At 41.1% G+C, this 16103-nt stretch overlaps 1 protein-coding gene across 1 annotated transcript in view; it reads right to left on the reverse strand.

Annotated features, from left to right (window-relative positions):
• Positions 1-16103, reverse strand: part of LOC139734233 (CTD nuclear envelope phosphatase 1A-like) — a 40244-nt gene that overhangs the window by 10989 nt on the left and 13152 nt on the right. Inside the window, exons 3-4 of the mRNA XM_071645032.1 lie at positions 13665-13783; positions 4777-4848 (exon numbers count right to left, since the gene is read on the reverse strand). Of these exons, the coding sequence (XP_071501133.1) occupies positions 4777-4848; positions 13665-13783 (191 nt within the window). The remainder of the gene's footprint in view (positions 1-4776; positions 4849-13664; positions 13784-16103) is intronic.

A 16103-nucleotide genomic window follows, 5' to 3' on the forward strand; every position in this document is an offset into this window, starting at 1 on the left:
TAAAACCGCAAGAACAAAAAAAAAAAAAAAGATTCTCAAACATGGCTAACTTCAGATTGCTGAGACGTGAAGTATTCCCTAGATGGGGATAGATAGGCTGATGTGTCTGCAAATGCACGAGTGTTTTGTTTTGCACACACTGACCAACCACCTAGCCATCAAACCAAAGCTTCAATATAACACATGGTAATATAGATTTAGGTGAATATATTTGAGTGTAATTTTGAAGAAAAGTCTGGAAAAAAATCTGAACCTTATATGGGGAAAAAAGGTCCAAAGTGCAATACGATGTGAATATTTATTTCAATGTGTTTGAATTGCCAAAAAGTCTGAAAATGGGTTTTGGGCAGAGTAGAAAAAATTCTGAAATCAAAACTCTGAACTCTCACATCCCTGTATATCAAATGCTCACAGCTCACAATTTTAACAAGTCATACTATCTGAACAGATTTTCTTTTCTTTTCCAAACTTGACCACAGTGCATTTTTTGTATCACTGCATGCACATGTCATATCTAAAGATTGCTACAATAAATAAAGGAACATTAAAGGTGCATAGTCCCGGTAGTGTAGAGGGCGCTGCTGATGATACTGCCGATCACCGTTAGCATTGATATGAAGATTACCGAAGTTGAGCTGTTTAGAAGAGTAAAGTGCGTAGGTGTTGCTAATGCAGCAGTCATTTGTATGACGCACCTCTTGACCCCCGGGATAGGTGCGTCAAAGTACCAATGTGCGTCATACCTTTTAGGTACCATGACGTACCCTCCGTCACAAAAAGTGACACACCTCTCTGAGACATTGACGCATTAACCAGTCAAAATGGTGACGCACCTCTTCGTGAAAATGACTGACCCTTGACGCACATGTTATTCGCGGTACGTACCAGACTGGAATGCTGCAGAGCTCTGAATGATCATAGAAAAGTGTGCGCTCACGCAATTCGCTGCCTGCGAACTGTGTACACCGAACGGGACTTCGCGCGCGTGAATCCCTGTCGCCTACGGACCCTTGCTGGATGTTTACATCGATCGCCGTGGTACTGTATCCCCATGTGTGGGCGGCTGGGGAGCGTGAGTATAGTAGCTTAGCTGCACACTGTAGCCAGCTGCCACTACACACTACATTACCCTGTTTCGATTTGAGTCGGGGTAGAAGCGTTCCGTTGTGTAATGTCTGCTTCTTTTTCTCTTTTTCTCTTCTTCTTCATCCGCTTGTCCCTTGCCTCCCAAGTACGAAATGATTTTTAGAGTGCTGTGTGTGTTTTTTTGTAACGTTATTGCATCATTTTTCTGCAAGGAAGAGGTGAGTTTCTGTTCGTGTATTGATGTGCACTGCAGTAAGTGCAGGTGAAAAGCGTTCGAACTTTCTTTCCCCGAGTATCGTGAAAACTCGATGTATTTCTAGGCCTATCAAAGGAGATCTCATATAACAGAATACTTATAACAAACTATTTTCCGGTCACAATGAATTGATTTCCTTTGTTTTGTATCGTTAATTGACTTGATCCTAAGGATCTCGTCGCAATACCGAGTTTCCAATGTGTATTTATTTTCGCGTAGCTTTCGGTGCTGTAAACTTTTCTAGGGCCTAAGCTTGCCTGACCAGACCGCTGTGCAAAGCACAAGCGACAGCGGCTGCGTGTAGTTAGGGCCTAATAAAAGCCTACTACTAAACTTACCGTTCTCCACTGTCGTTTCTCACACCTCGTTTGGTACGATTTCTTCCATTTTATATCTCTTTATCCGTTCCCTTTATACTTTGAAGTATTTGACGTAATTTTTTCAAGTGTCTCGCACTGCTATTTTCGTAACGGCGTTTTCTCCGCTTTGCTGCAATACTTTTTCGAATCGAAGCGACGAAGTTTGATACCAGCCGCTCTAGTGTGCTGTGTGTTGTCTTTTTTTAAATATTTGTGTTGTTGGGAGGTGTTGATACTTTGTATTTGTTATTTATTTTCCTAGGTCTTTGTCTCGAGGGACTACATTGTATGCATGTTTCTTAATGTTGATAGGAAAAGGCTAAAATTGTCTGAGTGATGTCTGATGGTGATGATGATAACTATGCTGGTGTAAAAAGACGGCTTACTGTGAATGCTGAGCGTACGTGCCGTTCGTTTCATTTCACTTTCCCTCTTAGTCTTATTCTTCTTTCCCCCTTACTCTTCTTTTCCTTCCCAAGAATGATAAAAAAGAAATTACATACATCTCACAACAAAATAGAACCACGTGCTACAAGTTAAATCTAAATGTTCAATATCAGCAAAGAATAAGGGGAAAGCACGAATGACAATAAATTAGAGCGAAGAGATTGTTTTACATGCAGTCTCTTCGGCTCGAAGAAACTTGACACCCCACCCCTCTCCCCTTGTGGAAATTTCCACAAAAGCAGGTGCCACACCCAGGTGCGTGCCAGACGAAAGAATGCGCGCACTGGAATAAACAGCGTGTAAATATCCTGGAAATATCGATCGAAGAACCAGCTCATTAGTTGAATTAAGGGAATCATTGCAAAGATATCGTGATTCTATAGCCTTTCTTTTGGCGCATAGTGGGAAACATCAAACAGTCGAATATAGTGTACTTGATCGAATATCTTATGTTCCCTGAACAATAAAAAAAAAAAAATCACAGAAATACTTAAAAGGTCTCGTATGCCCAGAGAAATTCACTACGAGTAGGTTCAATGAGATGCAGTCATCACCTGGTTAGACAGCAAAATCATGACAATTAATTTCAGTTCACGCTCATCATAACTGCTTATTACTTATCAAAGTTTTGGCTATCAACATTCGTTCGTAGGTGTTTTTTGTTTGTTTTGTATGTTTTTCGTCGTGAAAGACGTAATGATTTCTTCGTATCGAACGTAGACTGCATGTTTACCATTTATCCAAACAGTAGGCGCCTGAATATATTCAGAAATTTCTATCAACATTTTTAATATATAACAAGACTCCCAAATACCAGTTGAAAAAAATAAGAAATCGAATTTTTGAGATATGAACAACAAAAAAACAAAACAAATAAAAATGCGTAGGAAAAAAACACTTCAACTTCGAATGACTTCGAATTTCTCAAAACCGTTCCCTAGTTCATGGACATCCCACTGAGAGGGGAGATCAGTGGGACATCCCATAGAAACGCGTGTTTTGATATACACGTTGCTATGGCATGTCCTCGAACTATCTAGTTTTGCGAAACTACGGCCTGGCCACAGTAATTTTTTCCGTATTAACCCTCCCGCCTCCCCTTCCCCGATTCGAAAACAGCTTGATTGAAGCCCCTGCCTATTTAAACACGAACCTTATTAAACCCCAAGTTAGGTACATGGTTTATATGGCTAGTGTTTAAATAGAATTTACTATTTTAAGTTAATATAGGTTTTAACAGACTCTCAGTAGTTCCATAATCGTTTGTATGTGTTTTGCGGCCTGGCCTCTGTCATGCCTCGTCTTCTGTACGTACGCCTGTACTGTATACGTGTACCACACGGTCACATCACGCACGTGATTTTGCTGCAGATTCCACGGTCGACGGTCGATGCTACACTACACAGAGCGATTGAAGGATAGCGAGCTTCGCGATGCCGCGGGCTGTATGTGATGATTTTAATCACAAATCGTGTTTGGTAGTGTGGTTTTGGAGCAAATTTGTGCTCAAACTTTCTGAAAAGACCTTTAGTCTGACATCAGATAGAAAAAGAAGACATACGAGAATGAAGTGAGTATCAGTATGTTATAATAAAACTGAATGAAAATTGTGTCATTTTCGCGTTTTCAGGAGCCGGTGAATTCGGCCGGCTCGCGATTGCGAGTTTGTTTTCTTCTGTTACGGAGGGATACCATCAAGCCTCGCAAAATTACATGACGGTCCTATTAACGAACCTTTTGACACACTCTGGTTAAATGACCGACTATGACGCACATAATGGGTCAGTGTTGTGACGGACATTTTGCTCCCGTGACGGTACCACGTGTCATCAAATTGGTGGTACTTGACGCGACCATGACGCACCTTTCCCGGGGGTCAAGAGGTGTGTCATACAAATGACAGCTGCATATAAAGTAACGTTGCCTTCGTTGTCTTCTCTGCGCATCGCCCAGTCTGTAGTAATGCCAGGGTGCGTGCATATGTGCTTCTTATTATGACATCACAAAAGAAGTTTGCTAAAGCTGTCATCCCCCTCAGCCGAATTATGAGCCAAACTGTGATCAGACCACTGACTACAGTGAATCGGACTTCTTCCGACTCGGGGAAGTGGGCCACGGCGTAAGCGCTAAAGAGGAGTCGATAGCGTAGGTCTCTATAGGAAACTTGCGCCATGCGCCCGCGTACGCATTTGACTAAAACACCGGGACCATGCACCTTTAAAAGACCAGTGCAATGACCTACATTGTATTAAACAGAACACTGAACTACTGATTACATCTCACATTTCTTCCAGCTAAACAAACCTACCGAAATGGGTCAGTCAACAGTACGTTGACTTCCACTTCCACATTTTTGTATTGCTTTACAGAATGCCTATGTTTTAACTTTATATGAAAAATGTGGTCTTGACAATAACAGCATTGGCATCTACATAATATATGCCGGCATACTGCTCGGATGGTTCTGTATTAAAACTTAAGTGTGAACAGGGTCATGTAGCATATTTATATCCAGCTACTTGTAACCCGTTGCTCTGTAAAGTTACATCAAACCCAAGACCACTATGGCCTTGCCTTAGAAAGCAAGATACTACTGAAAATGTGCGACACTGGGCCTGCCATACTTACTACACTGAGAAAGAAGTCTACATGCGGCCTCTTGTAGACGTAAAACCTTTCTGGAACAGAGTCTATGGTGACCTACAAAAGAACAAAAGAAAATAAGTGCATAAAGTATGAGAGTATTCATCATGACCAAAGATCAATGATTTAGATTTCAGGCAAGATACAGTGGTTTAAGTAACTTACTGCTGATATATAATACAAATAAACATTTATAAAGTTCACAGAGGCAAGGGCATTAGATGTTTAAAAGTACTAGGTAGGTACTACCTCGTATATTATGTTGATTTATACATGTCTCAAGCCTACACACTTGGAAGTCGCTGCAAAAGGTACATGAAAACAATAAAGATAACATGAATCAAGATTGGTTGGAATGTACATGTACCCCGTAGTACTAATACTCATTGGTCACTGCCTCTGAACAAGATCAAAACATTGCACTCCTTTTTACTTGATAAAGTGATTGGGTAAGAGAGGCAGGCTGGAGTTTTCAGAGTTTACTTTATTGACCAGATGTTACAGTAGTTTTGACTGCTCTGTGCAAGTACAGTGTACCAAGTAGAGGGTATAATGTGACAGATGCAACAATGTAATGCAGGGCAACGCAAGCAGCTGACATTTATCTAATAATGAAACATTCCGCTGGGTTAACACAAAGAGTCAGTACAATGAAATCATCTTTCCAGTTTGCTCAATGAAGAAACCGGTCAAGTGTTGAGCACTGTATAAAGCAAAAGTTCACTCAGAGTTTACTAGCCCAATGACCAGTTCTGGTTATCCCTGGGCAACAGCATTTGGCAAGCAGTTGACGATATTGAAACATTCAGCCGGAAAAGTCAGTTCGGTTGTCAAGTCATAATACACGATGACACACACTGTCCGATTTGAATGATGGATGGCACTGTAAATCTATCCTATCCCTCTTCTCAGAGTCACCAAATGTGTAGTCCCAAATACCCACTTTTATATAGACTTGTGACCTTGGGCAGAGTATCAAGGCCAGTCTGTACCTGAGCAAGACATCACACAGCACCACATGGTCCTTCTACATTTACCTGGTATTAATAATGTGATTATGATTTTCCCACATCACTCTATGAATGAGTTCTGCTTTGAACAATGAGTTTTCTATTTTCTGTCAATTATGCAGATATATTTACATAAACTTTGACAGTCAGACTGTCAAACTGTACCTAGTCATATGACTGACATACATTTAGTGTATCGATCATTGCTGTGAACTTGCAATCTGTCTAATAAAACACAAAATGATAGAATGGTTTCTTTTATATCTGGAATGAAGGAATGAATTTCATCTCTCTTGGAAAATGTGGGGAAAAATCACTATGTTCTCAACATACAGTGGTAGATCACAGGAGCACAGAAAATACACTGCATATCTTTCAAGAAAATGAGGCATTTTTTTAAAAGTTCATCATTTAGCAAGCAGGTCTATTGAGCAGTTCAGCAATATAAACTGATAATATATACAAATAATCACATGACAAGGGACAATGCTTGCATTCTGTAAACCCAGCAGACAAAATACAGGCAGTTATTAAAGACTGGCATTAATAGTTTTGGTTCTGCCTGATGTTTCTCATGTTTCACAAAGTGTTCACGCATTCAGAGAATACATACATTGTACATGTATGTCACCACGGAGTACCAGGTCTCTTCTCCCATAATCCACCAACAAATTTACTGGGGGCCCAGAAATCTTCACCTCCTTGTGCACTTTGAATGGCATGACCCCACTTGGCTGGTGGTGCACCAGATGCCAAGCTGAAGATTCACTCTTACCGCCCTTTTGCCGTTACAAGAAATCTATTAAAGCTTGAACCAAGAGGGCCCCGTGAAGACAGGCACAGACTGGAAAAGTAATCAACCCTTGGTTTACATCATCACAAAGGAGGAGAAAGAAGGTGGCAACAATGGTAGTGATGTACACATAGACAGACAGACACATAGACAGACAGACAATAGAAGCAGAGAATGAAGGACTATGTGAGTGGAGAATAGACAGACAGACAGACAGACAGAATGGGACACAGAGAAAGAAGGATGAGGGAGGAAGGTGAAGGGGGGAGCAGGGAAACCAAGAGTGAAGACCTATTCAAAACACATGATTGATATCTGATAGACAGAGCTGGTACATTGTAGAACAGAGAGAGACATTATAACAATATGTGTAACAGATCAAACTTTTGGGACAAAATGCTTGGAAAAGCTGGAGAGACGAGGAGAACAATCGTACCTATACTGTAAAAGTGGATATTTTCGTGTGACTAATTTTTCGCACTCGGCGGGGTAAGAAGAGTTTCGCGTGTTTTTGATTCCGCGGAATCAAGACATCAACTACTGGAACACATGGCAAGCAAATATATTCGCGTGGTTTTATTTCCGTGCTAGTTTCGAGTTGCGCGAAAAGCGTGAAAATTTCAACACCGCGAAAATTTCCACTTTTACAGTAAATCATTTAATCAGAAAGGCTCTGTGAGGTCTGCAGTATTACAGTAACAATGATTTCAGTTTCTAGGGAAAGTACTAGTGATGAAACATCCAGAGTTTGGCAATGCTTCAGAATCAGAATTACTGTTTGACATACATTGGGTTGTCAGTCATGTGCCACAATCAACTCATGTCCTTGGTGCAGTGATGTTTGGGGAGTCCTAGAATGACCCCAAATCAACTCTAAAATAAACAGACTGTCAGCTGACAGCCTCCCAGATTGATCTGGCTACATCCTGCTGGGTGCACATGGCGACATAGGCCTACTTACTCCAAAACCAGAAATGTTCGCCTGCCATCTAATTTTACAAATTCCGCAAGAGCCAAAACTTGTGAAATCAAAATGCACACGGAAGTTCTTGTCTGCACCATGTGCAATGAACGCCACTGGCAATTAGCAAAAATTCAAGCCCCGAAAATAGCCATCGGCTCCAATTCACAAAAATTTCATGCCGCGAATACAGTAAACTGTAGTCCAGTTTTGAATTGTAGGCCTACCTCTTTTCACTCTCCATTATATGCATACTGTGTTTCATGTATTGCAATTCATGATAATGAAAAATTGTCAATGTTGTAGGCAGAAACAAAATCAAGAGAAGGAATAGATGTGAGGGGAGGGAAGAAGGGAGAGGAGAGAGGGGAGGGGATGGAAGAGAGAAGAGAGAGGGAGGGGAGACGGGATGGGAGGAGGGGAGGGGAAAGGGAGGGCGATAGGAGGGGTGAAGGAGCGGTGAAGGGAGGAGAAAGGCAGGGGAAAGAAAGAGATGGGGGAGAGGGTGGGGACAGGGAGGGGAGAGCAAGGGGAGAGCAAGGGGAAAGGGAGGGGATGGGAGGGAAGAGGGAGGGGGAAAGGGAGAGGAAAGGGAAGAGAGGGCGGGGAGGAGGGGAGAGGGAGGAGAGAGGGAGGGAGAAGGGATGGGAGGAGGGGAGGGGAAAGGGAGGACGATGGGAGGGGTGAAGGAGGGGAGAAGGGGGGAGAAAGGCAGGGGAAAGAAAGAGAAATGGGAGGGGAAAGGGCGGGGACAGGAAGGGGAGAGCAAGGGGAGAGCAAGGGGAGGAGAGAAGGCGAGGAGAAGGGGAGAGGGAGGAGAGGGTGAGGGGAGAGGCAGGGGAGAGGGAGGGGAGAGGAGGGGACAGGGGGATACAGCAGAGTGAGAGGGAGGAGAATGGCTTTAAAAGAGAGAGTGAAAAAGAGAAGGAGAAAAATATCAAATGATCATAGTTCATTCTGTTGAGCCACTCTCTAATGATGGCTGGGACGGAATGTGAAGGACGAGAGACCTGGAAGTCTGAATATGATCTGTCTTTATATATCAAGGGTGAGTCTGTAAGGAGCCTGTAGGTAAGGGAAGGAGCCCCCCCCCCCCCCCCCCTTCAGATCCAGCTCCAGAGAGGGAGAGAGAGAGAGAAAGCAACTCAAATCACTTCTTTCTTGGTATAATTTGCTTTTTATGCCCTTGACAGGAAAAAAAAAAAAACCTCTTACAACTATGTCCAAGTTACTTTCATACAAAATCTCATTTAAGCAAAGGAAAAAAGTGTGCTTCAATTCTGGAATTCTCTACTAAAGCCAAGTGTCTGTTAACATGCGGTCTCTGCTATGATAATCATACATACATTTCTCAGTGTACATCTCGTTTATTACATTTACACTGTAGAATGACTGTCTTCCAGCATTATCTCTATAGTAGATGTGTGTAAAGAAATCAGCATTAACCCACTTGCAACCATTGTTCAAAATTCTTACATTGTATCTCAATTGCACACACCAGCCTTGCCTTTTGGCATGACAGGTTTAAAGGCAGAATGGTACAGACATAAAGTCAGCCTTGGGGATGATTTGTGTGAAAGGCTGTGATGGTGAAAAGGGGGGGGGGGGGGATGGAGACATGGTTACATTTCTTAATTCATGATGCGTTCCTGACTACAAAATATTACTGCCATGTAATTAATGGCCCTGCACTTTTTATGTTGCTGATGTACAACCCTACAATACTCCCTACCCTGGTGTGATCAGCATTTCTCCCAAGACAGGGACATGAACCGGTTGTCAGCTGTATGCTTCCTGTAGCCTACAATTATAGCTCCCCCAGCTCTCATCCCGTTCTCTTCCAGTGTGCTCTATGGATTATGGAGTACCTTGCATTTTCATTAGCCTAGAGACAAGGCTAATCAAGTACTCCAGAGAGTCACGATCAGGACATGAAGGAACACATTAACTGTATACATGTATGTGAAGTATTTTTGTAGTCATGCCCCATGAGGGACATCATACAGTGTATTTCACAAATCCAATATGGTACTGTACTGTTCTGAGAATTCAACTCTAACCAGGCCAGGATGTTTTTGGCTGCAAATTACATTAGAAATTGTAGACACATCCTAACATACATCTCTGTGCCACGCAGCACCACGGCTGCCATGATATCACAAGTAAAGTGATAGGCCTACATTCTGCAGTGGACTGTGCTTTACAAGAAGAAGAGAAAGGTTACAAAAAAATTGTCGTTCATTGGCTGTGCTGGTTGTTGTTGCGTTCAGTTGTTATTATTTTTCTTTCTTTCTTCCCTTTTAAAGGTCAAGAAACAAGCTCTTACAAGTGAATTAACCATAGCAACTCTGATCCTAAGAATATTCACATACATGTAATTACATTGTATCTTATGCTTATTACACATGCAATGCATATGTGGGCCCTACACATTGTACATTGTGGTTATTGAAGATTAAGAAGATTAAGATTAAGAAATGAAGTTGAAGCACTTTTTAGGTTTCAAGAGACTTCTCACGCTACACAAGTCTTAATTACAAGGAGAGGAAAGACCTTGAGTAATGTATATTACAGAAATCTCTCCAAGACTGGTGAAAGAATTTGAGCAGAACATTAGGTCAAGGTACAGTATGAAAGGTCAAACAGATCAGACTACACTGCACAAGGTTAGTGGGTATACATAAATCATCTCCAATGTTACAGTCAAGTATGATTGATAATCCAGAGGATAATGGCAACAGCATGCCGAGTGGAGAAGAGTCCAACTTTGGGTCCACCTTTGAATTTTACAATTGAATAATATGCCCTATTCTGTATTCTTCAACTCTGTATATTGCAAACAGCTTTGAATCAAATGATGTACACAAATGCAATGATTTTTGGTTGAAATACAATTACTCACATTATATGAATATATTTTGTGAGATGGCCAAAAAGGAATATACTGTATACGCTATAATTTTCGCGTACATAAATTTTCGCGAATTGTCGCTGTCACACATTTTCGCGAGTGGTTAAATTCGCGATTGGGGGACCAGAGAAAATATGAAGTGGCAAAGAAAGTGTGAATTTTCAACTTACTAGCAAATAAGAATGATACTAGTTATACACTGCATGAAAAAGACTTGCCAAACTCTGCGAACTAGTAAGTTAGAATTCAACATTTTTGAAGTGGTTATTAAAAGTCCATCGCGCTAGATTTCTTACGAGTGGTCCCCTTGCGATAATGGATTGGCTCTCTACAGTATTCGTAAGTACACGTGGACGTGCGTAAACAAGCTTAGCCAGTATGGTCTGTTCGGTAAGCCGTGACATGGTACATGTATACTAGTACTGAAATGTTCGTATCATCAAGGCAAGGGATTCATTTTGGAAGGTAATATTTTCGCGTGTTGTTAATTTCGCGAATAGCTCCCGACTCGCGAAATTCGCGAAAATAAAACCCCTGCGAAATATATAGCGTATACAGTACACAAAAATACAATTATGTATCCTGTTAATCGCTGGTAGTTTGTTCAGATCAATGAAAATATCATGCCACTGGAATTAACGCAGGGATACTGTCCTCTCTGCGTACATGTACCGGTAATTGTTACCAACAAGTCCCAGTACTATGGAGGTGACTGTAATAATTTCTGTTCAGTAGCATAAGGGCATTACTTTCACAAAGTTCTGTATCAAAACTCTATGGAGTTGTGCCCCTCTCCTTCTGTCATTGATATGTCCCTCTGTCCTTATCTGTTTGTCTTGTGTGGTTGGTGGGCGGTGTGGGGGAGGAAACACCACCACATACTTTGTGGTTTCCATCTGCTCAGTGAGCTGCTTGCATGGCTGAGTGGTTTGTTTGGCAATAAAACCGTACATAGGCATTCAGACTTTACAGCTAGCCTTGGTCATGTCAGCATCCTTCACTGGCAGGGACAGTATGGTATGGTTTGGTACGTGTAAACAGAGGATATTGGAAGACTTGCCTGAAATCAAATAGACCTCATACGATGAAGCAACCACTTGTAATGAACCTACAGTGTATGAGTTCTCTAATGAAAGTCGATCTGTTGCTCAATGAAACCGACATTCATTGTACAAAGTAGGCTCTACACATGTATGGGCTGGCATTGTGAATCTCTATTAGTTTACAGGGAAGGTCATTTTGGCATCAAGTGTTCATTGCGTATATTTTTCTTCCTCTACAGTTCGACCTCGATTATCCGGCCATGTCGGGACCGGCGCTCATCCGGATATTAAGCGAATTGGCCGGATATGGGAGACACAATGTTAATGTATAGCTGCCGTCAGTGCACTGGCAGCTAGGCAGGTAGTGTACCCCGCAACGGTGGTGATGACTGCTTACTTTTACGATGATAATGTGGTGTGAATTTATGTCAGTTCTGTCGGGAATATTGTAGGGAGTTTTTCTCAATTTTTGGATGAAAAAAAAAAGTCCTTCACTGCGTGAACGCGTCCGGATAATAGAGATTTCCGGAAAAAAGGAGGCCGGATAATCGAGGTCGAACTGTATCTACAGTGCACCATGATCACGTAGGATTCATAAATTCAATTACCATCTTCTTCATCCCCCCCCCCCCAAATCTAGAGGGAAAATACAGCTGTATCAGTTGATCTTTCCCGAATCAATTTTCATCATCAGTTCATACACTTTGTACAGAGTGCTAGTTTATGCACCATATAACATTGTAAAATGCAATGCAGGCCCTTCATTATTAAAGCACAGAGGATCCCTGAAAGCTTTGCCTATTACTTAACAATGTGCAATGGATGAAAAAAAATGTTTATAAATATTCAAACTTGCGACCTTCTCAGTGCAAAATAATAACTTAAGGCATTCATACAATATAATATGCACAGGGTTGTACATGCTATGCTATAAAGTCTTGTATGTGTATCTTCATGGGCTGAATCACAATAAACTGTCATTTGAGAATTTTGTTGGCAAATAGCAAACTCTAATTTCAGTCACCAACACAAAACACAGACAATGTTTACATTTTAACTCTTGAACTGATTCCTTTGCTCCTTCCCCCTCAGAAGAGTATTACCAGAAAGTTGCATACTAAAGGGCTTTTTACACTTGTAAATTTTTGCTTAGTCCCGTACCAACGGTGGGGCTAAGGGGGGGGGGGGGGGGCCTTAGCCCCACCGTTGGTACAGGACTATCCTTAGCCCACTTTCTGTTTACACTCCTTTTTGCCAAAGTGGGCTAGCCCCACCGATAGTCCCGTACTATCTGGCCCTGCAAAACAGCAGGGTTAGCACCACAATTGCGGTGCCAAGCAAGTGAGTGTAAACAGAACGAAAAAATAATCTGGGGCTATTAAAGCGATGGAGACGAAGTCCGACCCCCACTAACCAATCAGAAACGAGGTATTCAAGTGCTGCCAGTGCGTGCGTGTACGTGTACAGTGCACAGCGTAATCATGAATATTCATGTGGTTTGGAAAGTCTGGGGCTAAGATATACGAGTGTAAAAAGGTCAGTTTTCTCCTTAGCCCCGGACAAGAGATAGTACGGGACTAATTGGCCAGTGTAAAAAGCTGAAAAAATTGATACGGGACTAACGATAGTCCTGGGTCAGAGAAAGTCCGGGGTTAAGAAACATGTGTAAAAAGGGCTAGAGTCACTCATTCAATATTAAGGGCCATCCCACTCCTCCCTCCCCATCTCTTCCTCAGGGATGCCAACATTCTAAAATCACAGAGATTCTAAGGACTGATCAGGAAGATAATTGTTTGCTGCATGCATTTCACTAGACAAAATGAATTCCCAAGTCAGGGGGTATTTTTCTTTTCTATTGTATCAAGACATAAAGAAACAAAGTTTTCAGGATGCCTCCAGTAAAATCTGGGAGACTTGGCAGCGAGTGCTTCCTTTACCCTTCTGAACCTTTGACCCCTTCCCACGATGCATGAGAAGACAAATATTGTGTATGATGCTGACAATAAATCAATACCGATGGGGCACATACATGTATGTGTATTCTTTTGACACAAGAGCAAGGCTCCTCTTGCATGCTGCATGCAAACTTCCACCCTTCCACAGTGTCCTGTATGTACTTCAAGTTTATACTGTACATTACACAGACCATGCTTACCAGGAGGACAAAATCTGGTGGTATACTTGGTCTATTCGGCCGCATCGTTGGACTGGCATGCTGAGAATGGACTAGGGTTTCATCTAGATCCAGGACCAGAACTTTCCGCTTGACCAATGCTGGAGAGGAAGCAGAAAATTGGGGGCAAATTGATCATACAGGTGTAATGACAGATATGTCACATGTAAAGGGAAAGAAGAGACACTTACAGGAGAAAATAAGGACAGACAGGCTAAAATCCAGACACAATTATTACCAACTGGGCAAATATATCAATTTGAGCAAAGAATATAAAGATCGTTCATCTCCAAAAAAGTGGCACTCTCAAATCAGCAACATCCCTGTATTACTGATGTTTAAATAGTGGAGTTATTCATCTCCATACCCTTTAAAATGCAATACTGCAATAACGCATTCAAATCATCAACTCAGTTATAAAATGTGCTTTACAGAGTTTTGTTTCACAGAGTACTTCTTGTAGTCCAGTGCCCATCATGCAGTCTTCATGAACAGCATGCATGTAATGGCAGCAACATGCCTGCATGGCTGGGGTAGTCAAAACTTAAAGAGCTCTTCTAATGTTCCTGGATGACTCAACTTATGAGCCTTGACAACAATACATGTACAGTTTGTAAGTAAGAAAAGCAAATCTTTCAGTCTAAGTGACATGATGTTCTCTTCACATTTCATGTAATGTACACATGTACAAGGGGAAATTTGAACATAAGCAGTACTACATGTAGTTTATAAACTCCAGGATTTACATAATATGATGTAATTGGAAAGTGCACAAAGGTCAACAAACCTGTAATCACAGGGCTCATCAATCAAGAGACATTATAATCCTTGGAAGAAAAAAAAAATGTCTCCAATAATGTAAGCAAAAGGATAGTGCCCTTTTTTCAGCGATCTTGGGTCCATGGAAAAAACAATTTGTACATGTAACCCCCCGGAGACTCAGCCATGTACGAATCATAAGACATACATTTTCTCTGAGCACTACAAAATTGTATCTAATAAGTGGCATCATCATGAACTTGATACAACGTGCCATACCTCGCAATGCATTGCTCCCAAAGAATCAATTATGAGCAAATCTCTCATACTACAATGTACAATGCATGTATATTATGCAAGTCAACTTTAGAACATGCTTACAGTGAAGAGGTTCATAACATGACATACAGTGATCTATAAAAAAAATAAAAAAAATAATGCATTTATCTACCGTCTGTTGGTGCTGACACTACATTTTTCAAACAAACGTGGACATGAGGGTGAAAATTACGACTTGCAAAGAAATCAGCAGGCTTCAATAATCTTTGAAACCAGATATTTTAGACTTCATTTGTATATCTTTCCATTACAATTACGTAAAATAATGAAATTAAATAATAGAATGTCGCCATGTGCATTGGGGTAAAAGTGCAGCACAAGTTGTACAATAGCACCAATGTCAATTTGCGAAAACATCTTGCGAAAGCGTCTGTGATCTCCTCATTCGGGAAAATGTCTGTACCCGAAAATAACAGCTACAATGTAATGGTATCTTTAGTCTCCCAGACTAGTTTGCGGAAGTTTGATAATAAGCCATTGAATGGCCTGTTTGCATCGGCGACTTCCTGTGAAGGAACTGGCACATCAAACTTTCCATTCTACACTGCATGCTCCTATCAGGTCATGATGCCTACACCAAGGAAGTGAGAATCTGAAAATGTCCACAAGCAGATGCCTTTGAATTATGATTTCTTGTTCGCCGTTGAACTGTTTTCATGTGGCTACCAAGGAACGATAAATGCTCAAAGCAAGCAGCATAGGGACCAATGAACTGTATCATACCTGTAGCTTTTAGTCTCCATGCCAGAATTTTGAGTTCTTCTTGTTTTTCAAATAGGGTTTAGAAACATGCATGAGGGACATGTTTCAATCTGTTTTACAGCACAAACACTAGACTGGTTTAATAACAGCAATAAACAAAGAACAAAGTTGGTGTTTACAAAGAATAAACAAGCATTAATTGTTAACACACATGAGATATTTCATTTTTTTGTACTGCCTTCATTGTGCTCTACAACAACCAAGTTTTCTCAATGGCTCTGTAGAATAATGAGATCATTACTATCACACATAATAATCATGGCATGTTTTGTGTACTACAATTTCATGATTTCTCTCGCTTAAAGGGACAGTACAGTATTGGTGGAAATGAGAATTGGGCTTTTAACTTTTTGCGAGATACCCAAAAAACACTTATGAAATAGTACAGAGCATACCATTTTAAGAGGAATTCAAAGTTTATTTGATGAAAATCGGGTTTGGAATGACTTAAACATCCAAAAACAAAGTAAAATAAAGCGATCGTAATAAAAGGTGGGTCCCACACTTTATTAGAATCGCTCTGTTTTGGATATGGGCAAGTCCAAGATAACGCGCACGTTA

The sequence above is a fragment of the Diadema antillarum genome, unplaced genomic scaffold (assembly GCF_040938485.1).
Source record: "Diadema antillarum isolate AM-2024a unplaced genomic scaffold, OU_Dant_1.0 seq00000514_RagTag, whole genome shotgun sequence".
Taxonomy (NCBI): domain Eukaryota; kingdom Metazoa; phylum Echinodermata; class Echinoidea; order Diadematoida; family Diadematidae; genus Diadema; species Diadema antillarum.